The sequence below is a fragment of the Amblyomma maculatum genome, chromosome 1 (assembly GCF_055883805.1).
Source record: "Amblyomma maculatum isolate TAMU_Amacu chromosome 1, ASM5588380v1, whole genome shotgun sequence".
Classification (NCBI taxonomy): Eukaryota; Metazoa; Arthropoda; class Arachnida; order Ixodida; family Ixodidae; genus Amblyomma; species Amblyomma maculatum.
Window position 1 is genome coordinate 402519092 of NC_139344.1, and position 25337 is coordinate 402544428.

Sequence of the window (25337 nt, forward strand, 5' to 3'; positions counted from 1 at the left end):
CAGTCTTCGACAGTTGGAGGACGGGTGTGCCATAGAGGATTTTTCCGACCGCCACTGCTCGGGTCATCGCACGACAGGCATGTTGCCGCGCACCGCCGTGCCGGTTGGACAGGCGACGAATAGTGTGTAGCAGTGCTGGCCAAAGGCGTTGCAGCTGATGAACCCATTTCTGGAGACTGTTGCAGCTTGAGATGGGCAGGTCAAGAAGGCGGATTTGCCCATTTGAGGAGGTGATGGTGTTGCCTCCGATGTGAAGATGGGTCTGCATACTGGGGTTGGTTTTATAAGGTCAGTTGTTGGGCGAGTTTGTGACGATGTTCCGTTATTGTGTTCTCTTGTCCCGTTTACCGCGCTGTAGATATGGTTGGTTTTATGTTTTCCGTCGATACTACTCACTTCTGTTTTATGTGGTGCGAGTTCGAGGCCAATTTTGGTTAGTGAATCTTAAAGACAAAGATGGGCCGCCTGAAGTTCAGTCTGCATAGAATATTTGTCTGCGTAATCAGCTGCCTCAGTCCAGACGGTCATATCATCGGCATATAAAGCGAATCTTGCGCTTGTGCTGATTTCCAGATTCTTGGCGACGCGTGTCGTGGCCAAGTTGAAGAACATGGTTCCGAGAATGGAGCCCTGAGGTACACCCCTGTCCAAGTAATAGGTTGTCGGCACCCATCCCAAAACACATCACCTTTTAATTTACATTTCATTTTTTTTAATGAAATGCAAATTAAAAGGCGATGTAGCCAGGGCCCGTGGGAGGCATCTCTGGTGGCCTGCGTCTGGCAACAACGCGGGGAAACAAAATTTTCCAAGCCGCTTTTCTCATTTTACCGTGTACTCATACAGAGAGTGATTTGTTAAAATTGGCTGTGTGCCTTGAAGAATACTGTGACAGAATAAAAGCGTCATTTTGAAGTTGGATTTTAAATGCGGCACAGTAGGTGCTTGTTAGGTGCCCAGGCGTTCCTTAAAGAGCTGCTCTATCAGTCTGTGTTTCTCTGAATCGCACAAGTGCCACCTGGACTACCGCACACATGCACTAGTTACATGAATTGCACGGTCATCGAAACAAGTCCTCTACACGAAAACCAGCTCTCAAACAACACGGCAGACAAACTAAACATAACTGCGCAACAGTGCAGAAATACAGCGAAGATTGTTTCACTCTCAAACAGGGTCTATATTAATAAAATAAAGCTTGCATTTTACCTTTTAAAATTGGGCCCCTCATTCATTTCAAGGTTGCTAGGGTAAATCGTGAGAGTCAGGCTAATAACACTTTTGAAGATTTCGAAAATACGATAACATTAATGTCTGGAGCATAAAGAATTTTCGGCGCCCCGCAATGTCGACATTAAATCCGCACTTCTAGGGAGCGCAGCGTCCCAAAAAAGCGTAGGTCTAATACTTAACTCGGGGCTAATACTTAACTGCGCAAATAAACGGGTTGAAATTAGGATGAAAACAGCTAAGAGGCGGTTCAAAGGAAAATTGTATGTATAGAGTGAGAAGCTAGGAACAGGTTCGAGAAAGCCGTGGGACAAATGCAGGGGCATTGTGTCGTATCTGAGAGCAAGAAGCATTTCATGAAGGCTAGGGAGCTTAAGGATCTTTGGCGGAGCGGGATAGAATCCGAAAGAAAGCAAATGTAGCAAAGGTGTCAGCAAGTTAGGCGGACTGGAGATTAAGAACTTAGCAGAAATAAAGGGTGGCAGCTTCCACCTGACAAGATTATTTAAAAATACACTGGGCAAGAATGGCAATTGGCGTATAGTTTGGCAGAAGATAAAGGCCTTGACGATCAATAGCTCTTGTTATGCAACAAATATTTTCTAAATTTTGATGCACGGCCCCGCTGACAATACCAAGCTGAAAAAGCACTCCTCAAATTGAAATAAACTTAGGTAGGGGACGAACTAATAATAATAATAACAATAATTGGTTCACAGGAGGGGAAAACTCATTGACTGATTTATAGGAAGGGAAAAGGCGTGGTTACTGTATCACTTGTTTTTCTGTGGACGCCTCAACCGCGCCGTAAAGGAAGGGAGGAAGGTGGGAGTGAAAGTGGAAAGAGAGAAAGAGGAGTCGTAGTGGATGGCTAAGGAAGGGAAAGGCTCAGTATCTGTAACACTTGCTCTGTGGACACCTGAACCGTAGGGAGGAAGGTGGGAATGAAAGTGGAAAGAGAGAAAGAGGAGCCGTAGTGGAGGGCTACGGAGTAATTTCGACTACCTGGGGATCTTTAACGTGCGCTGACATCGCACAGCACACGGACGCCTCTTTGTTTCGCCTTGATAAATATTTTGGCAACGGGCTGGACGGGCTCAAATACGCTGTTCGATTTGTTTGGCATACCTGTCTATCACGGCTGCTGTCTCTGCCTTTAGCGAGATGGCCTATAGGTATGCTATATTTACCCAGGTTAAATGAGGAAGCGGTACAGATTGGGCTGCATGGGGACGATGATGTTTACTTCAAAGCGTCACAGTTCAAAGTCACAACTGCACCATTCATTGACCTTGAGGTCTGTGCATGGCTGGAATAGAGCCAACGCTATAGAACAAAGTTGTTTTTAAAAATCGCATTGTACAGTGCGTTCTTGAATTTTGTACATCGTTCCTTTGTTGTGCTTTCAGTGTGTGGACTCCTGGAGCAGGGCGTCCTGGCAGTCCTAGGACCTGAACAGCCAGATGCTGCCTGTTTGGTTCACAGTGCGTGTGCCAGGCACCGCATACCACACGTGTACCTGTATCGGGGAAACGAAGGCGATCGGCGCGTCTTCCCGGACTCGGTGTCGCTCACGCTGACCCCTTCGCCTGAAGATCTTGGTCGCGCGCTGCGGGACCTGGTGGAGGCGCAGCGTTGGCCACACTTTACCATCGTATACGAAAGATCGGACGGTGAGTCGCTCTGCCTGAGCGCGAGTTTTTCAAAGCGTTTTTAGTGCCTCTACGGGTACTGAAGGGGACGTTTTTGGTGATGTGAGATCTCTGAACGTACATTTTGTAGCATCTAAAACATGCGGTCCTGCTGTGGCACACTGATGAAGCTGCTTGGTACAAAGAGCACAGCCTCAATGTCTTCGGTGCCGAGCATTGTCGAGGCAACAAGACACTTATTCAAGCAAGTGATATATTGGGGAATTGTCACTGGGCCTCGAGACCTGCAGATCTTCTCACACTTCTACACGAAATATAGTTCCGAGGAGAAAACATCAGCCACGAATCTGTATTATTTCATTACCGTTGATGCCTTCAGCAACTCGGTCCCTTTCGCAGCTGATCTTTTTTTTGCGCTTTCCAGCCCTGGCGCGACTTCGCGGCCTTCTACAGTTGTCCATGCCTGGCGGAGAAGCGGTGCCTGTGTCATTGCGTCTGCTACCGAGTGAGGCTGATCCGCGACCACTGCTCCGAGAAATGGCGAAAGCTGGAGAGAGCAACTTCGTACTAGACCTCACTGCCCAGAGGCTGACCGAAGTGCTCAGACACGTATGTGGCCTTTTTGCCTCAGCAAACTACGGTATGCAGCGCTTCAGCACATGCCCTGGATTTCCATTGGCAGTTCAGAACTTGATTAAGCAAAGAGTGAGAGCGTAGGATTTGAGTGTGCTTCCAAATACACGTAGAATTCAGGACTATTTGTCTCTGCATGCCGACACTGCTAAAGGAAGATCACAAAGTCATAATACAGCCGGTAATATAACTGCGGGATTATTTCCATACACTTTCGAATTGTTTGGGTGGCTGAAAAATCTTAGAGTCGGCGATTTGAGCATGACGTGACACCAGCCTGCGGTCCACAGTGACGACATACTTTTTAGCATATCGTCGTAGTGGTAACGTAAACAACAGTACCCTCTGCAATTAAGAACAAACGAATACGTCAACTTACTAACAGAAGTGGGAATTATTGCTACTATGACATCACTGCTGGTAGCCACAGGAGAGATGTTCCTCGAAGGTCGACCCCAGAGAGTCAAGGACGTCGTAATCACTACTGACGTTTCGCTCGGCATAGACCCCTGCGACGCCGATTCGTCGATGCCAGACACAGTGAACTCGTGAGATCCGCACACGTGAAGCTCTATTTACATGGCCAAGAGCGGAACGAGACGTGGTCGTCCGCCTTCTTCGATCTACTTTGCCACAAACCGAACAGCACCTTTTTCCGGTGACGGCGTATTGCTCGAACTGTATGAGGCGTTCCCCATACGGCCGCACGTATCCTTCATTGACAGCTATTATTAACAAAAATGAGGTGCCCCTCCTTACAGCGAAGAATAGATGAGAAGGGAAAGCACAGCTGATTATAGTCAGCAGACCAGGCCTTATGGAGTAGCACTCTGCGTTTTGTTAATTTTTCTTATTGCGCTAGTCGCCAAGTTACGAAAGCTATTGGCATTGTCATCTTACTCGGCAGGTAAAAATGTTTCAAAAATGAAACACATGAACTAGCATCGTAGTGCAATTTGCGCTCAATGGGTTTCTAAGCGTGAACGAAAGCTTAAAAGAACTTTTCACTTAGCAGGTATTCGATTCTATTGTCTGCGGTTTCCTCCAATTGGACACTGTATTAACTCAGAGGCGACAAGTGAGAACTGATATGAGCACTCGTAGATTAAACTGCAAAGCATATAACTGCGGCAAAAGTTTAGATAAGCTCACAGGACGAGGTTTTGACTGCAACTAAAAAAATTCAACTCAGCCTTTGTGATATGGAGGTGAGTACTTTTGAATCATTTGACAACAGGTTTGTAATATATCTGAACAGACAGTGAAATAATCTGAATTGGGACATTACATCCTATGTGTAGCTTCTGAAATTCAGTAAATGTGTATACCTTTCCTTTGCCATTTGTTTCCTGTTGCCATTAAAATATCTCTCTCTCTCTCTTTCCTTTGCGTCAGTGTATGTACTACCTTAATTCAGCCTATATTGATTTCAGGCACAGAAAATTGGGATCATCACTGAATACCACAACTACATTGTCACGACATTGGTGAGTAGTTCAACGAACGCTGAGCTCTGGAAATTTATATCGCCGCCATTCATAGCAACACAGCATGCCGATATTTTTCCTGCGTCATAATAGAGGCATAGGATGACAGCGCGTATAAGATGTTTGAAACCTTTTCAACCTGATTATCTCTGTAATGCAGACTGGAGTGCTTTTTTACCTGGCACTATCAATCGATCGGGCCGACAAGAGGAGCGAGCACGAGATCATACTCGCGGGCGGAAACGAAAGGAGACCGTCCTTTGTGCCAATCAATGGAGAGTGGGATCCATAGCACTAATGATCCCGCAGGATCTCACCACTATTCCCTCATCACCCACTCGCTTCTCTAACCCAAACCATGACCAATACATCCCACCTTCGGCAAGAGGAATAAGTCTCTCTGTTTCCCTTTCGAGTCTACATTGTTCCGCTTTGCCCTACGATCGACTGGTATCCCCGGTTGAAAAGGAGCAGCATAGCAACCAATATAACGGAAATAAAGTTATAGAAAGATGTATAAAAAACCGTTATTTCAGTGTAGCAAGTGTAATTTACAAAATCTTATAAATGGGGCAACAAGCAAAAATAACTGCGTAAGAAATTGTAGCTTGAACTAACCGATTCTGACCCCTTTCATTATAAAATATATGCGTAACCATAATGCTACTTCCAAATAACCGCCCTTTTTTCTCCCTCTGTAAAATGTAAATTTTTCATTTATCGCTTACGAGAAGTATTCAAAACTTATCTGCCGGGCGGGAAATGATTTTTGTGAAGCGCGGAGTAAAGATATATCTTTTATTTTTTGCCACTGTATGCGTACCTTCTGATTCGTGCAATTATGTTAGGCATAAATACTTCTTGCTGAAGACTTCCTTATGTCTTTTCACTATCTAATCTACTGATATGTTTTGCAAAACAGGACCTTCACACGGTGGAGCTCTCTGGGTTCCAGAACTCTGGGACCAACATGAGCGGGTTCCAGCTGCTTAACAAGGAACTCTGGGAGCAGGATCTTGGAACCGTCCGTGAGGCCTACGCTCGCACTGGAGTGTACCCAGTTTTTCTCGGACACAGGACTCCTAGGAGGCCCATAAGGGTGAGCCGTCTGCTTTGGAAAAAGGTATTTTTTGAAATGAGAAATATGGATAGACATTTAATAAATTCTCAACGATTGTTCGTAGTCAAAATACCTCTTAAGCAGTACAAATGTGTTAAATAACTTTTTTTTTCTTACTGTTGTTTAAGGACTGTGCACGATACCACGGTGCAAGACCTTCACGTACCAGAAGTACGAACATTTTAGTTGCAATACGCACTCTCGACATTTGTGCATTCAATAGTGCATTGTGTGTAGGGAGACTAGCATGGTTTAGTCGCAAACCCAGACCCATGACTCGTTTCGGCAATTCGCAATTCTAAAAACGAAGCCTATCTGCATTCTTAACGCAGCTCATTTTTCTGAAGTTATATTTCTCGGTATATTCATCTAGAATTGTAATTTTTATGCATTATATTTTTAGTCAATCTGCCTTGTAATTTTGAAAACGCGGTTGCTAGATTGACGAAAACGTAGGCTTGTAGACTTTTGTGTACACCTTCTTAAGTCGGCCTACCAATTTTAAAGAAGACATCAGATATTTCTTTTTCTTTTCAGGTAGCCGCCGCACTAGCCGAAGATGCTCTGAATCTTCTTGTGCGGGCGGCACAGAACCTCGCCAGGGCCAGAGATTTGGGCCGGCCGCCTATCATTAGATGCCGTGACGACTTCGTCTCTAGAGCCTGGCCGCAATCTCAGACGCTCGTTCAAGCCGCTCAGAAAGTAAGCCAAAGCTTCCAAATTGTCACCCGTGCTTTCAAAGTATCATGGCTCAGTGGCTGGAAAAGACAACAAAGAGTTTTACTTGTATATATGCAATATGTTTTTTATAACAACATTCAGTCTTCGTTCCCAGTCTTAGCATGCGCAGAACATAGCCATATTTACAGCTCCAAAGCGTAGCGGGGTTTTCGAGTGGATAAAGTAAATACAATATCGAATGGCATATCTGGCTATAAGAATAAGCCGCTGTAACTGTGTCAACAAAGTTTCTACAGATTTTTTCCTCAGAGCTCCATTTTAGTTCACCAATATCTACAGTCATGCCTGTCATGAAACAAGTGCAATGCGATTTTTCGAAAAGATTTCATAAACAACCACCGAAGTTTAATACGAGTGTAGGACTTCATGCACAGAAAGAAAATAACTGAGCATTGCTACGATCAAGCAAAAGATTCATATGCCGTCTTAACAAGTTTATAACCGGCTATCAAGAACTGATTTGTGTTATAAAGTGAATATCGCTGATAAAGCTCCAAAGCTTCAAGTTGAGGTACATGAAACAATGCTTCATTGGATGCAGCTACCTCATTGTTAGGACCCCTGCGGCCAAAGCCTTCGCAACTCGGAACCTCATGGCTCGCTCCATGGGATCTACGAGGACCGGCAGACGTGCCTAGAATAAACGAAATCTCGGCACAAGCCCAGAGTGTACTGCTCCCTCTCGGCTGAGGCCTGAGCATCAAAAGCTTAGTGACCCGGATGTGATGAGGACCAGCCTCTTTGTTTTGCTTGACAAACATTTGTTGCTGGCACTTGTGCATTTGTTTTTGTCGAGACACTCTATTTTTGCTCTTTAATCTTCGTTTGTAGGTCAGCGTTTCATTAATTTGAAGTGAATTTTAGAAACCTTTTATATATTTGTTTTAGAAGGAATCTATATAAACCTACTTTGTTGCCTTAAGGACTAAGGACAGTTAGCTATAACGGTTGTATGCAATTGTAATTTCATATTATGGGGCCATGAATTCATTATTTCTGTTCGAGTTGATAGCATAACCAAACCGGTATAGTCAAAAAGTAATAAAACAACAATCTGTTTATTTCTTTGAGGTAAAATATTGTCTTTTAAGAGACCACACAGAGGTATCTATATGCTATTTTACGTTTCAAATACCGGCTACGCTATGCACCAATCTTTTGGAATTCCTTCATATTTGCTTAGCTTAAAATCATTTCTATGGAAATAACTTCAGAACACCATCTCTAATTTTTCTCGTGAGACAGTACTTACGTCCAGCTATGAACAATATAACTTAACTGAGGCCAAAAATTAGGAGAACCTTGTCACAATTCGATAGAATATTTTCCCATCGTTAGCTATAACGCTCACTAAATTTGTTTCATGCGGAGAAAGGAATAAACTCGCCAGATGAATTATACAGCGATATGAATGTATCCCTGTTTTGCCAACCTTTCCGGTCTCCTTACTAGGGGCTAGGGATTCGTCTTTGTCTCCTGTATACATGTTAATCTCGACTCGTGTAAAGGCACCTGCGAAGGCCCCTATTGATGAAAAAATTATTATATTTCCCCGCAAAGCATTCCTCCGTATTCCTAACGCTTGCCAAAGATGCTTGGTCTAGTATAAGGCCGAGACATGATCAACCTTCTGTTTCTGCAGCAGCTCTCTGGCCTTCATTACAATGTTTCTTATGGCTTGTATCATCTTGTGTGAAGGGCCACATGTCCAGGCTAACAATTGCTGAGCAATGTTGAACGCGTTCTAGACGCCGTTGTATATCTACATAGAGATTAAAAATAAGTCTTCCAATATAGCTAGAAAGCTTTCGTTAGCTTCTTGCGTTCATGAAATTTTCAAAGTAATGTGAATTGAATCAATTGCATTCTTTTAACCTAATAAGAGCTCACTGTCTAGTAGCGCGTAATAAATTATTTTCCGTCATTAGAATAGTGAGGCATCTTTTTATCTTCAGTTTTTGCGCTGTGAAGCCGAAGTTCCTGCATCTGTACCTTGTTTGGCAACCACAAATGCTTACTTTTATTCTTTGGATGTGCGAACGTCTGTGTGCTGCTCATGGAGGTTTATCAGTCACACGAAGTTCGAATTTCTAGAAAAATATTTCGAAGACGCGCTGTTGGTGGTGCACGACTGCTCGTTGCTTTATGTGAAGGTTGTACCGCTTCTGCGGCAGTATTGAGGACTTGCGTTCTACAGATTATTTTTATGACGCCCGTTCTGTGGCACAGACATCGGAAAAGCGATTTGTTTTGATACGGCGCGAGAGCACAGGACCCTCATTGTTCCCACCCCGTATGCTTTCGCAGACGCCTTTTGCAGGTCTGACGGGAACCATTTGGCTGGATCGCTACGGACGGCGCCACAACTTGTCCCTTCACGTCGTGCAGCTCAAACGATCAGGACTTTCCTCAGTAAGTTGCGTTTGTAACTATTCTATTTCCTGGCGCGATTATATTTGCTGGCTTGCGCATGCCTTCACCTATACTGTCTGCTTAATCCTGCTGAAGTGAAGCTCACCGTATGCCCCTATGCGCCGCTTCTATACACGTTGTTCTAGCGGGAGTTGTGGTTGGGCGTATACCTATGCTACTCGTATTTGCCTTTCTGGTACCACAGGGCTCGGCTGGGTTCTCAAAGCGAAGTACACGCGTTTCAAGCATTGTTGATTAAACTTTACTCATATTTCTTCCTGTGTAGCACCACAAACGTTTCAGACGGGCAGCGACGAATATTAGTGCATCATAGCATTAAACAAAACGTTAGAAGCACACTGAGGCTTCGCATTAAGATTAGAGGATGTAGCGCCTCTCACACCGCCTTTTCATTCTACTCATTTTTAACATTGAAGGATTCGCATAGAGTTTGCCAAAGTATAAACGACTTTTTTGGCTTGGTTTCTTGTCTTCGAGTTGAAGGCGCAGTTCTCGATAGAAACCTACACTTGTAATGAGCGACATAAATCAGAGGGATTATATGTCTTCATCTGAAATCCTTATCTCAAACAAGTCTGCAACGTACGTGACTTGCAAATGGGCCCTAAGTGGGAAGCGATGTTTTACGACTTCGTCAGGATCGCTTCAGTAAGAAAGGTTGCGCTATAGTTTCCATCTGAAATCACATGCATATTTTTCTGAAACATTTATTAACTATTTTTTATGGCGACGGCTACGGTAGCTACAAAGCGTTTCGACCGAATGAGCTCTATACGCTTCGCTAATAGCATATGAAACCGCAGCCTGCTGAAGGGATCAGAGACTTCATGTTGTGCTCCTCTGTGTCGCTCGGACTCAAATTTGCGGAAAGTCGCTTTCTTGTCCAAACAAATATGACAAAACACCCTTTCTTTCTTTTGTGAACAATGTACCTGCACTCGTCACTTTCACTCATCATCTCTTCTGTTCCATTTTGCAGTACGCCAGTCATTTGTTTGTGCAGTGAGCAAAATGTGCATTGTTGTGGGAGGTCTGTTTTCTGTTTTACTGTAAACACACGTGACCTACGACTTACGAAGGTGTAGAGTTGCTTTGACGCCTGGGTATACAGAAAATTCAACTTCAGAACTTCAGACACAACTCTGGCTGGTGACAGCAGGCAGGTGTCACTGACTGGGGATAAGTAATCGGCGATGGTCGCTGAGGGTAACAAACTGGATTCCAAGGGAAGGAAAGCGTAGCAGGGGGCGGCAGAAGGTTAGGTGGGCGGATGAGATTAAGAAGTTCGCAGGGGTCAAGTGGATGCAGCTAGCACAGAACCGGGTTAAGTGGAGAAATATGGGAGAGGCCTTCGCCCTGCAGTGGGTATAATCAGGCTGATGATGATGATGATGATGATGATGATGATGTTTTGTGGCACATCACTTGTCCATATCGCATGACAGTGTTGGAAGCCACCGCAAGTTCAAACTTTTAATTTCAGGTGAGAAAACAAGATAGAAATGGCGTCCTCTGAAAACTTACATCCCGACCGACAAACTTCAGCTATGCCTCGTAGGCACGTTCTGAATGCATGGGTCAAGTGTTCGTTATATCTATGACGGGTGGTCTTTGACACCAACACATAATATGATAGCCGCCAAGTGTATGGTAATGAGTATGTGCGAGGTAATATAGGCACATATTCAAGCATTACTGACTAAGCAAATAGCAAGTGCTTGTCACCTGCAGGATGAACCAGAAGATAACCGGGGCGAGAACAGTTCCTGCAGTCATGCCACCCTAGAACGCGGAGTTTGAAAGCCCCCAAAATTATTTATTCTCATGCCGTGAAAATACATTAGCAGATCTGTTTGTAACTTTGGAGACGCTGCCTCAGCAATCAGTACAGACAATGTAATGTTTCTAAAGTTTTTAGCCTCAGACTGGTGTGCATTACGAAAGGCCGCATTCGAATAATAATTTTTCATCAGAAGCTGCTCCAAAGGTAAAATGATTTATAAGAAATCAGTTAACACGCTTACTATCGTGCAGGACTAGCCTGTTTTATGCCAGCTAACACAGGTATTCTACCCTATAGATTAGTGAACTAAGCTGAAACGAGCTTTGAAATTTCGTCTGTTATTGTGGTTTTTGTTCAGAACATGCAACTAGGTTCAGTTTCGAATACCAATTGGCATTGTGTAGGGAGTACCACGATGAAATAAAGTGTGTCGCGGAGCGGATGACTTAAAACATGTATCCCGTTTTTGCGTTACACTTCGGTTTTACTTTGTACTCATTTCTGCGCCTTTTCACAATTTATCGTCGACGGGGTATATTAGAGCGGCGGTGCGTGCTTGGAATAGGCGACTCCTTGAATGAGGATCCTTTTTTCTGCCGTGGCTTTTGGTCTCTCTTTCTCTCTTTGCGACCTGTTAGAAACACACGTTCTGAAAGCCAGCTCGTTTCAACGCAAGACGAGGCGCAGCAGCATGGTTGAATGCATTTATGCAAGGGGCGTAAAGCGAAATATCCGTTTTCTCAGAAGGGTTCCTTGCTGTAAAAAGTGAAAGAAAGACCATTTCTTGCATTTTTCGCTCTTTTTGGAGACCAACATCAGCTCGATGTTTCATTTCTCTGTCGCCTGCGCGGTTTCAGTGTGAGGAAAATGTTCTTGGGAAACAAGGAAAGAAAAGAACGCCGGGTAGCGAGTTCTGACTACGTGTACCCACTCGTGTATCGTAGAAGACCCAAGCCGCCTTACTCTCTAGAACCGACTATTAGTGCGAAAAGAATTTGCGAACTACACCGTAGACGTCCTCAGAGAAATGACATCAAAATAAGTATTGTATATCATCAGAAAACACCTGGTACGTAAACATCTTGCGGAAAATATGAAGCCATAAGCGCATATGAAGACTCTTGGCGCAAAATTATATACGAACTTTATTTCAAATAGCAAAAAAAGTGGTGGTGAGAATTCTAAATGTCGATCTCATCCTTTTCAGTGTCAATGATCAGCGCCAGGTGGTACATAGCGTTTTCTATTGTTGCATATAAATTTATAGTGGCCGCCGCTCAAGAGTCTGTGATAGTTGTTTCTGTTATAGGGAAGATACAACGGGCGATTTATGGTGCGAGGAATGTTGGGCCGCTAAGGCAGCATCCTATTATGCCGTGTACGTAGGGAAGCGTTTCGAGAACTATCGTCTTCGTTGATCCGCCCAATGTTTGTGCCTTTCCGTACAGCGTTCGAGCCTGCGGAAGCTACGCCAATTATCTATTCACGACGTGTTGCTCAGTGTGTTTCAAAGAAGCGTAGGGACATGACCACTGCAGCTTTGCACCACGCATGAGCATCAAGACTTTAGCTCGGGGCACGATGCATTGGTTGTGCGCGCTTGTTAAAAAAACAACTCCGGGCTGATTTAACTAAACTGATCAAATGGGAAGCACCAGCTCGTCCACTCTTAGGTTGAACATGCGAAAGCGTGGCTGCTATCTAGAAGCCTAAGTGTGTTCGCCCGGTTGCGCATCAAAGCCCAATCATAGCGCATGCGAAATGTCACATCCAGGCCTCTCAATGACTGCTTTAGTTTAATGCCAGTAAGTAGCTATGCCAAACACAGTGGTCTTTCAAAGAGAGCGACTGCCTTTCGCGTGTTCATTCTTAGAGTGAACGATCCTGTACGAGCACTAGCATCTTGGCGTAGATGTGCGCTATAAAAAACACTAAAAAAGACAGCACAAGACGCAAATGCAAACTTGTAGCTAGACTTCGTTTTCACCTTGAGAAACATTAATGAAGCTGGGCTAAAGAATAATGATAAATATAGTTATCTCTTGCGCCTTGTGTAGCCCCCTTTTGGTGTTTTGTTAGCGCACCTGAGAGTCACGATGAATGAAGACCATATAACCCAGTGTAAAGGTTTGTGACAGATAGCGTTTCGCTTTTCTTTGCATTTTCGATTTGATTCTGGTATTTCAGGACTGGACTTCACGCAAATATCAGTTAAATCACTGATTGGGGTCCTAAGCGACCGCGCAGTATATATACTGGGACCGGTTAATGTACCTGAAGAGGCCAATGCAACATCGATGTGTTTTGGATCAACGACACATGGATGCAAGTTGGTGACAGCGATAACATGCAATGCTTATTGCGGGGAAATCGAAGTAGAACATTCCAAGGCACAATTGAAATCTTTGCTTGGTTCTTGCGTACGAATGAGGATTTTCGAAGTAATATGCCGCAAATCCATATTGTCTTTATTTCCATAAACATACAATTTATGGGGGATTTAAGGAAAAAGTTGCACACGGCAACTTGACGGGCCTTAAACCCAGTCTGAGGGCAGCGGCAGCGGACACAGGCACTGATTCAGGAAAAACAAAAGAAACAATACATAATTAAAAAAATAAGAAATTATAAAAAAATTAAGAACATGTTGGCTTAGACATTATGCCAACAAACAAAAAAAATGCACTCTAAGAAAATATTACAAGAAATTAATTAAAGCCACACAATCCAGAGTGTACACTTGAGCAACAAAAACAGTGAAAGAACCATTAACAAAGTAAACACTGCGAGGAAAGAAAGGACACATTTCAGCCATTGACAAAGGCTGGTATCAAAAGGAAATACTGATATAAACGCGAGATAGGGCAAGAAATGACATCAATGTTTTCACGTGTGAGGGTGTTTAACAGGCGTGGTAAGCGATGATGTAACATTTGAAGAGCATAGTAAGTGCGAGAATGCGGCACGTACCAGTATTCTGGAGACCGTATACTGTATTCTGTTCTGTTTCTGATTAACTGCGTTAAGGACGTGATGAAAGACTGGTTTTGTTTTACGTCTTTACGATAGGCTAGCAGCAGTCTGATATCTAACAGAGAGTGCAGTGTGAGCAATTTCAACTGTTTGAAGAGAGGTGCGGTATGGGCGTCTACTGGAACATTACAGATACTACGTATCACCTTTTTTTGAAGCAAGAATAACCGATTTATAACAGGAATCTCAGGGGTCGACTTGCACATAATCTGCCGGGACATTTTCAGGCTAGAAGTACATAACGGCAGGGTAGAAAATATTCCGTTTCAATAGGCATACCTGAAAGTAATCACTATGTGCAACAACGAAAACAAAGTGCCGCTGAGAAAAATTATGGGGGGATTGAGACTATATGATCAAAGCTTTAATGCATTGAGCGAAAATCTTTAAACTTGATAAGCTCTGGAAAAACTTGAGGAATGATTTGAAGTACTCGAATAAGCCTGCATGGCGCTACTCAGAAAATAAAAGAGAATGATCTGGACGAGGACTGGTTTAGAAAGGATGTTTACAGTAAAAATTCTAGTAGAACACAGTTCAGAACTATGAACTGCCTTATCCGCCTAGTATAAAGGTGCACTGAACAAGGGTAAAGGAGGTACGGCTCGACCGGCGAACTGAGGCCTACCCCATTTACCCTTGTTCAGTGCCCCTTCATACCCTGTAAACCATCTTCTTCCTCTCGTTCTACCTTATCCGCCTAGGGATTATAAATTTTCTATGAGCTCCTCTCGTGCACACAAATTCTGACCTGTCCTTTCCAATTATTGTAAGGTGTTTTCGACCGTCCATGCTTTCGACCGTCCATACCATCAAAATCATTGACAAAACATATAAATAAAAGAAAATATATTCTGTTTATACATGCAGAATTGCTGGAAAATATACCGGAGTGATATCTCGTTTGCCATTACACATCAAAATAATCAAAAGCTTAAGAACTGCGTTACTGCGCCACCGACACTTTCGTTTTGTGTCGCCTATGATATCTTTTTGCTTTAACATTTAGGTCGCTTTTTATGAAGCTCATGAAAGATTAGCGAGGAGCCGTGGTGAAACGTGGTACTACACGCTAGGGCACTCGTGGGGAACATTGAAGTCGGAGCGCTGAGACAAGTGGCGAGGTGTGGGAAGAAAGCAGAAAGCGAAATCAAGCTGTGGGTCAGGACACCACGCGTGTAGAAAAAGGCGGCCTCTCACGATTTTCCTGCCTACAACAGCTCTCGATTGTTTACAAAATGTACGTGCTCTAAAAAGGAACACGAAACCGAAGAGACGGAATGTCTGTTCAAGAAAACCAATGAGGATGTGTAGGGGTTATTCAGGCAGACTACTTGGTATTCAGGCAAACTACCCACGCCCAGAACAGCCCATGGCAGCTACATTTACATGGAGTCGGAGTGCGAAGCACGTCGCTGTCCCGTACGTGTGAATGCGTGATAAAAATATTCACTTGGTCGAAATAGCTATTGACCAAAATTAAAATAAAATTAAAAATAAAGGCGCCAAATTAAAATTTTTCTTCTCCAATTTTTGCATGGACTGTTTGAGGTGTCCATGAAGATTGTGAGGCAGTTACTGTGCATTTCTAAAAGCCTAATTTCATTTTGTACATGACGGGTTATGTAATGAAAGAAGAAAGAATGAAATGCAATAGAGGAAAAGCCCCGATTATTTCGAATACTTTAGGCTTAGTGTTAACTGCGTCTCACATCTAAAGAGCGTCTTTCACTTGATTCCATAGCCACGCCGTGGTGGCGCTGTTGTTAGGGCGCTCGACGCCTGTGCCCAAGGATCCCGGCCTCAGCGGCTGTTTTTCGATACAAGCGAAAAACAAGGCGCCCGTTTTCTCTCCGGGGTCAGTGCATGTAAAGAACCCCAGGTGGTCGATATTTCTGCAGCCCCCCGGTACGGTATCGCTCATAGCCTGAGTCGCTTTGGGAAGGTGAAACCCCTAAGCTAAACTGAATTTTGCTTCCTCAAGAAAGCAGATAGATTAGGTCTCCTGCCTTAGAGTTCAGACGCCATACGCAGCAAATACCCCGGCCTAGCGTTTCTAAATGGGGAAATCAGGTGGCACAGAACTTCATTTACAAAAAAAAAAATGTTGAGAAATGTAGGAGATGAGATTTACTCTTTGAAGAGTTCGATAATAAATCACGAATTCAACCGACACTTCTCGAGGCAAGCGTCACAAATATGCTGTGAAAGTCTCCGGAGGAGCCTAAAAGTGGCCTCAGGAAATGAAAAATGGGACAGAGAAATAATTTAAACTGCGCAGACATTTGAGCTGCGCGTCACTACTAACAATTTCAACGTAGAGCTCACGTTTACGGACAAACACAAGCCAAGCTTAAACGAAACCTCATCGTCCCGGCATACGCGTCGTGAGTTAAGTTTTTTATGACAAACTCGCAATGAGCATTGCGATGACGATAGCTTTTACCCGAAGTATTAGCGAGAATCAAGTTGGCCTGTGCCACATCGGCGGCTGACGCAGCACAGTTTCTGTATCGTGCGAGGGTCACGAATTGCCATGAACTACCTTTTTAACTCAAAATCTAGCATTAATAAAATCGACTCTAAAGAAGGAACGTCATGACTGACTCATTGAAACTTCGATCACACGCGCACGAATAAGCACTAAAAGAGTGCCTAATTTGCGCGGTTTATAGCAAGAATAAATCTATGTGCGGCTTTGATTTCTGACGAACAACCATGAGAAAAACTATAAAGCTGCAAACAATCATATCGTTAAAACCAAAGACTTCAAAATCGGTGCACGAAGTATTCATAAATTTGAGGAAAACATTCGACACTCACGTGTAAAATTATGCAATACAGTGTACCGGCACAGCTAGTTGTGTTAGTAACCTTTCTAAAATATTTACATATTATATAAAAAAACAAATGGGTATATTTAGGACATATTTATACACACTATGTGCAGGCTTTTGTCATCTGGCCTCTGAAAGTAATGATTTCTGACTGTACAGGTACCGTAGTTAGGCACTTATTGTGCTTTTTCTGCAATGACAGACACATATTTATTACTTGGGCAGTTATTTTGCTGACCAATGTATTCTGTTTGGTCTGAACAGGTAGGAACGTGGAGCGCATTTTCCGGCCTACGTATAACGAGAACAGAGAAGATGTTCCAAGAAGAAATACTAAACACTCTCAAGAACAAGACATTCTTGGTTACTACATTGCTGGTTGGTATACTTTCGATATATGATGAGCACGGGCTTGTCGGAGTTCTCACATGTTATTCGTGCCTTTCAGAAAAGTAAACTTCAGTATGCTAGAACGATGTCCTTTCACTTGCGTGTTTCTTGATAGGAGTGTGTTGCTCCTGGGTATACATTTCTGCCCCACGAAGAATTAGGTGGTGATCTTGTTGTAACCTGAACTTTAAAGAAAAATTGTTACATGCTAGTGTTAGGTGTGAAACGCTATGAAAACAGCTAGGTAAAGTCAACGCTCAGTTTTAAGCCCAATCGAAATGCAGGCATTGCATACTGTAAAGGTAAGCGACTTACACAGGTAATATCAGTTTAGTCTGCATTCAAGCGGCATATTCATTAGCCCTTCATAGAAAACACAGACACTGTTTTATTACTCTGTCAAACTGCTATTGCAAGTGTAAAATATAGATCATGAAGTGTTTTAATGAATGGGTACGTAAACAAAGAAGAAGAAAAATGACCAAGTTCAAGAATATCTTATTACGCCATATTTATAATAGCTGGAAAAAAGGTCTGCAGATTAGAAAAAATGGTAATCTGCTCACAGCTTTATTTGAAGCGAAACGTGCACCCTGAAACGCCGAAAAGGGGGATTTGAAAATACGGAACGGAATTCATCAAAAGCAAGCGAGCAGTTCTATTAGCATTTAAAAAAAAAGAAGAAAGTCGGTGCGGAACATTGCTCCCTCCAAGAACGTAATTAAATGTAAGTTCTAGACGAGAGTTACGTACCATTCACTTCGCAGAACGCGCCATATGTAATGCTCAAGGAGTCTGCACACAAGTTGGAGGGCAACGACCGCTTTGAGGGCTTCTGCGTGGACTTGCTTCGGGAAATGGCAGTCGCTCTGGGCTTCCGTTACCAGCTGAGACTGGTTAGGGATGGAAGCCATGGCAGCCGCGACTCGCGGGGCCACTGGAACGGCATGATGCGGGAGCTTCTCGACAAGGTGAGTGCCGGAGGGTGTACTTACCTCTGATTTGTTCATGGTGCTGGGCCTGACACTCGTAGAAAAATCATTTGCATCCTCTTGTTCACTTATCACTTACGCCTCAAATGCTAAGTAGATTCCGCTTCGACCTCTATATTATAATGGTAGTAGACACCTTAGGAGACCGTGTTGCCATCTGCCTTACCGGTATACTGGGATAGCACCGGCAATGCTTCGGCACTGAATGGTCCCGACACGGTGCGCATGCGCTTGGATGACGATGATGCGGCTATCCCAACTAAAATATATAGCAACTAGCGCCGTCTGGTGCGCTAAAAGCGAACTGCCATGTATCGGGACTAATCAAGTGCGTCGGGGCGGGCTTACGGTACTCGGGTAGCGCAGACGGCTACACGGTACACGGTCTGCTAAAAGCTTCCATTGATACCTTAGAAAATGCCCCGTCTCGGTGCTGTAGCGAATAATTGCATTGGTCTGCTGTAACCTAGGATGCAGGATCGACTCCCGGCAACGGCAGCCGCTTTTCAATGGAGGCGAAAAGCAGGCGCCCGCGTGCTGTTCGATATCACTGCATGTTAAAAACAAACAGGTGGTCTAAATTCACAGATCTCTCTCCTATGTTGTATCTCATAGCCTCAGACACCTTGGGACGTTCAACCATATAAACGAAAACAAAAGCATAGCTTAAACATTGCCATTTTCAATACACAATTTTAGTACCACGTTCACATTTGTCCATACTTGATCGAAGCGGCTCACGTCACATTGCTTGATTATCCGTCATGCTGTGAGGCGCTTGCATTCCAAATTGAACACTACATGCCTTCTTATTGGTATATAGGGGAAGAAATAGTAAAGTGGAAGTGGCTTTGTTTAAAGGCCTGAAGACACACGTATGCTATGAAGGACGCTGGCACATATGCTATAAAATGCGAGTGCAGGTTAGACTTCCTAGAATTTTTTTACCTAAATCTGACATTGCAGTACGCACGAGTGTGAATTTGAGCTTACATTGCACAGCAACGCTGTTACTGTAGCATCGTCTGAACCTTTGCCCTCTGGCTCAACACTGAGCCCCAATATCCCCTGAGATACCTCGGCGAACGCAGGAGAAAGGTAGAACACATTCTTGCTACTCCTAACCTTCAGATACTCTGAGTTACCACAGGCATCACGGCAGAAATGTGAAGGCAGAATTTAGGAGGGAAATTAGTTTTAACGTGATAAAAACTTAACATTTGCTTTCATGAAGACCAACTACTTCCTTGGATAAGTATTAATTCTTAGGAACGGCTTTTCTTCAAAATTGACTGACTCACCAGTGACCGATGCCCTCTTTAATGTACGCATGCCACTAAAACAAAAAGCGGTGTGCACGTGGAACGTTGAAATCGCTAACAAAATTATTTGCATCATTTTCCAGCTATTGCTGAAATAAAGTTTGGTTAGATTTATTCTGGATGAAAATTGTATCTTTCGATGTCACAGCCTTCGAACACAGGATTTGAACAATCTGCAGAAATTCGAAGAAAACTGTTTGTTGAATATTATGTCATGCCAGTTGCTCAAATGACCGTGGTGCGAAACGGAATTAATGGATCCTGAATGTTGGCAGAATAGCTATCATACAGGATAAAATGAGCCTGTATGATACCTAATAATAAATGTTATCATAAGCCATGTTAGAAATAACTTTACATAGCGGGTGGTATTTATATGCCGACTACCGGTTGGGGGCACCTCAAGTTTTCTCAAGGTGTTAACCAAAGCATGCACACAGAGCGGTTACCTCATAACCTGACGGAAAAAGCTTGCATTTCAATAGTCCTTTTATTTCTAGCCGGAAGTTTGCAGAATATACGTTTTTCCTAAACGGAATGTTTATTGACTCCCACATTTCACAGATTACGCAAAACCGAGCGAAAAATAGCGTTGTACTATATGACCATATTACGTTTGCCTCAAGGAGCCTATGGCTCACCTGTCCTTGTCTCGCGGCCCCTACGCTAGACTCGAGGATAATTTGCTCTCTAACTCAAGCTGCTCTGTTCCGAACGAGCCCTCCTCACTGGGATTAATTTTATTTGCATACTGTAAAAATATCCTCTGAGATTTTTGCGTAGTACGTCTGGCGATAACCGTGTGTCGCATTATTGCTGCGCCCTTTTCAACTTCAACCGCAAAAACAACTGTTTTCTTCGCTCCAACAAAATACCCTATACCTCAACGTTACTAGAATCAGCTAACATTGCTTATAGCTGGCATGGCATGAGCCCTGATTACAGCAGGACGCAACAGGGCAACAAGGCAGTTAGCTTATATTCTCGCCTAAATACTCGGTAAGAAATGCTAAAGGAACCCGTAATGCTTCTATCGCTTGACAGTTTCCAGCTTTTTCAGATACCCCGAGCAATTAGACCGGCAAAAGTGCTAGTTTCAGACAGCGAATAATTGCCTGATATTCCTACAAAACGATGTGTTTTACACACAGAAGATGCCTTAGCATCATTTCATGAATAATATTAGTCCTCGGCGCATGGAGGCCCGTCGACTTGATATCGACAATTTTCTGCCAATTGCGAGGATCTCTGTCATCGGCACAGACCTGAGTGGGCACAGACGCGCTAAATTTGATGAGCACGACAACTCAGGAGTGGTTAGGTTAACCAAGAATGCAACATGATAGACCGCACTTCCGTTTGTGGCACTATGAATCGATGCGTTTGTGAGAGCTTGTTAGGATCTACAGTAGAGACAACAATCGTCGAAAGTTTGGATACAGCGCCTGAGTTCTGTGAATGGAGACCGTGTTCAAGTGAGTTATACGACTTCGCTCTCGGTGCCTGATAATCAGTGGAGTCTTGTACGGAGTGCTGGCATACATAACAGCGGCACAGTGGTTTACTATATGTTGTGGCCGGGCGCTTTCCTTTCTGTGCAACTGCCTGTAGGCCTGCTTGCTCCTGAGAGTTTAGTCCACCGTTTGGTCGAAAATCGCGCTGCCTTTTTCTGCATCACTTGCTGGAAACGCTGCGTTTCAAAACAAAAATACAGTCACTATGAAGCAAGCAGTTTTATGTTATATTAGCGCATTACCCACCAGTCTCTTGTGACACACAGGTTTCTTGCGCTTGCCTGTTACAGCAGAGGAGCCATTGATTCTAAATATTTTTAATATGCTTGCCAATGTTAAACTGCTTTATTTGTTATTCTTATTAACGTATTTGCATGTGCACGCAGGAGGCAGACCTCGCGATAGCCGACCTGACCATCACCTACGCCCGTGAGCAAGTCGTGGACTTCACTACGCCTTTCATGACAGTGGGTGTGAGCATCCTCTACAGGAAGCCGGAGCAAGAACAGTCGCTTCTATTCTTCCTCTGCCCCCTCTCGACGGGCGTTTGGCTGCTCGTGGCCATCGCCTATGTGGCCGTTAGCCTTCTACTGTTCTGTGTGTCCCGAGTCGAAACGCTTCGGTGGAGCGCCAGGTGCGCTTCTTCTGGCCGTTGCTGCTGTTGTGGAAACGAAAGTAGGACACGTGCCGGTGTGTGTTGTGCTGGTGGGGGCCATGCCGGACTCGACATCATAATGGTGTCTGGGACGAGTAAGGTGCAGCACGAAGAAAGGATATTCGGCAGTGCAAAAACGGATAGTGAGAAACGAGTTGGAGCTAGACACTTCACATTGCTTAACAGCCTGTGGTTCACTATAAGCGCCATCATGCGGCAGGGATGTGAAACGGCACCAAGGTGAGTCGCAACGCAAAATCCGGCGTACTGTTGCTGCTGAAAAGCAGCGTTGAGCTTGAAGAGTGCGGCAGGGATGTAAGAGATCTGCAAGAAATAAAATATCACATAATGCTGCTGTGAATACTTTTTTACAAGTATAAAGTGTAGCCCATTCATATGACCGGGAGGGGGGTAGTAATGGGCCACGTAAAAAGCATGTTATTCATTGCGCAGGTCGGGGCCAACCCGCATCATCGCAGCCAGCTGGTGGTTCTTCTCCTTCGTACTGGTCTCGTCGTACACAGCCAACCTAACGGCATTCCTGACACGCGAGAGGCTGCACTCACCCATGGAGAGCTTAGAAGACTTGGTCAAGCAGTCGGAGGTTCGCTACGGCTGTGTCCGCTCGGGGTCCACGCAGGCCTTCTTTAAGGTATCGCACGGGAAAAATAAGCCGTGTAAATTTTGAATCAGGGTATAATTATCCCCCGTAGTCCAGCTAAGTGTACAAGTTAAAATACTAATTCAATCTTCGCTTTCTACTGCACCTTCCTCCTTCCAGGGCCATTCCTTTACCCCCCAAACAGTCACATGTCATGCTCTGTTGCACTTATGTACTGCTCATTGAATCGCGCAGGATTCCAAGCATGAGACGTACGAGAGAATGTGGCATGCCATGCAAGATGACCTGGTCGCGTCAGACGCCGAAGGGGTGGCGCGAGTAGAAAATGGCGGCTACGCCTTCCTCACAGAGTCTGCGAGCATCGCGTACATTGTCCAGCGCAGGTGTAAGCTCACGCATGTCGGTGGTCTTCTAGATTCCAAAGGCTACGGCATCGCTATGCCGCAAGGTGAGTATTTTGCGCCAAGCTGGGCTTCTAAAAGCATAAAAAACTACGGGAAATACCAACAGATATAGCTCGAAGAGTAAGGCCAGTGCTTGCGAGCAGTGCTAAACGTGGTTGCTGGTACCCTTCATTGCATGGTAATAATAAATATTAGGAGCCGCACCTAATCCGAAAGGGCGTCAGGTGGCAATTGTTTAAATGCGGAACTATTTAAGCAGTGAATGCTGCTTTTAGATTCCTGAATATTTAAAATGAACAATTAATAACAATGTGCGTCGCTTTCGTAACTGTAAGATGTGATGCATATTGCCGACATACAATCTGGCGGAAACATAATGGCATTTAAGCCTAGGTTAATCAGCACTGCGCTAATGCCCTGATAAAACCAGTTTTTCTCTTACAGCAACTTTCAAGGTTGTAGGCTGCTTAATAAGTAACCGAAGAGTGCTGAGTCGTAACAAAACAATTGAAGATAGGATCATCCACTTCTGCTGTAAATCTGGAAGTGTATTGATTTTCTTATCGAACGTCTACTCTTATCTCTAGCAACAGCGCAGTTGTGACAAACAAGAGAGGCGTTTCAATATTGCACGCTACGGGGTTGTTAAAGTTGTGAATTTCAGAATAGCCACTAGGAACTCTGAAATAAAACATAATCAGCAGCGGACTGTAAATAAGAGCAGGAAAAGTGCCGATTGTTATCATATGCAGGTAATCCCCCTAGGCAAGGCGGAAATAGCGCCTTCCGACGACACCTCTCCGCAAACACTTTTCTCTTTTGGCGAACGATTTTTGCGGTTTACATAACTGTGAACGGTTAATATAGAAATTTCTAACAATAGCATGGATTTCTTGGTCCCTGCACATTCCGGGGTCGGAAGGAATCGTTCATACGTGGAAGGCAGCCACCGGCTTATAATCTCCGCTGTACAGAGGTAATGGTGGTTTCCGGGGGTCATCCGGCCTGTGCTTCGCCCCAGCTTATTCATTAACGAGGGGCTGAGCGCAGGGCGCATAATCACAGTCTCTTTATTTTCATTACTAAGCTGCGTATCCCTGTGCAGAATGGGGTGGGCACCGAATAAATGAGAAGCCCGAAAGCATGCAGGCGTTATAATTTTCTTCGCATGGACAGAGTGCTTTATTCTAGTCATTTGCATATATGGTCCGAGGGTTTTTCGTATATGCCGGCTTAAACATGTATGAGTGACGCTTGGAGAAAAGCTGGAATGAGGTTGGATCACTATTGTAAACGTAATTATAACTATATTAGGAACATTTACACTAAGCATTCATCATTTTAGTAGAAAGTGGGAACGAGTTTTAGGCTCTGAGAGCTTGGTTAGCTTCTTCAGTGAAAATTTCGTCCTGGGAAATGAAATAAACCTGGAAACCCACCAGAAAGCGCTGTGATGCGGGTTTGTCTGATTCAGCTAATAATACGGGTTTGAAACCATGGTCTCTCAGTTAAAACAGTAACTTCGTCTCTTCCAGCGCCAAATCAAGACTAGGTGTCCAAAAACATAGATAACTGAGAAAGAGGATGGTAGGAAGTGGGGGGGGGGGGGGGGGGGGTGAGGGAGCGGGGGCGGAGACTCAAGCTGCACCGTTAAGAGCAGAGCGCAATAATGGTAACGGGATTTGTTCGCATCGTGAACTCAACACTCACACAAGGGTTTATTTCGTTTTCTTCATACACACATCACTTCAGTTTACAGAAGGACTTACATCCCTCTCTATTTTTTCTCTTTATTTTTCGCTTCGCACTAGCTCCTAGTGACCTTTGCGGGCAGTGGAAACTTACCGATTGTGTCTCATCGGCGGATGCGCAGATATTTCAAGTGTCTACCTCGTACAGGCAGAGTGTCACTGCACTTTTGTTTGTCAAAGGAAAATATCGTCTATATCCTGATTGAATGATTGGCCAAGCTGCTGATTCTGCTGGCCTTAATGCAGATGAGTTAAAGAATCATAGCGCCCCTCACGCTTTGCTCCACATTCAAAAGTTTCGCTCAATGACGTAATCCATTCTTTAAAGGCGCGAAATACCTGGTGACTGCACAAGTATATGTCTCTAAGGAAGTTCACAAGTTCAAATAGCATAGAGAATTCACTAGGTCTAACTCCATTCAGCTCCAGCCAACTATGCCAGTCTCCTCACCCGAAGTACTGGTTGGTAATCCCACCGGAGTACACCTACACTGACCTTTTTGTTTTCAACTGAATTGCATTCCTTTAATGTTGAAACCTCCGAAGGAGTTAGGACTCCAATCGGTACATCCACTGACATCTTGCCATCTTGCGCAACTTTATTATTTCCTTGCCTCCATCGCGATTTTTCTCCCAAGCCCATGAATGCTGAAATCGACAATGACAGGCCAGCTTATATACTGCAGGGGATCATCAACGTTGTCGAGTTTATTAGAGCTGGATGTGTCCAATTCAAAA

The 25337-nt window shown here is 44.1% G+C and overlaps 1 protein-coding gene across 1 annotated transcript in view; it reads left to right on the forward strand.

The window, feature by feature from the left end:
• The window catches only part of LOC146208712 (glutamate receptor ionotropic, kainate 2-like), a 227718-nt gene that overhangs the window by 198344 nt on the left and 4037 nt on the right, over positions 1-25337 (forward strand). Inside the window, exons 4-14 of the mRNA XM_084579216.1 lie at positions 2640-2903; positions 3307-3491; positions 4949-5002; positions 5925-6101; positions 6660-6824; positions 9171-9275; positions 17214-17327; positions 18107-18310; positions 21554-22062; positions 22276-22474; positions 22679-22892. Coding sequence (XP_084435342.1) covers positions 2640-2903; positions 3307-3491; positions 4949-5002; positions 5925-6101; positions 6660-6824; positions 9171-9275; positions 17214-17327; positions 18107-18310; positions 21554-22062; positions 22276-22474; positions 22679-22892 — 2190 coding nt within the window. The remainder of the gene's footprint in view (positions 1-2639; positions 2904-3306; positions 3492-4948; positions 5003-5924; positions 6102-6659; positions 6825-9170; positions 9276-17213; positions 17328-18106; positions 18311-21553; positions 22063-22275; positions 22475-22678; positions 22893-25337) is intronic.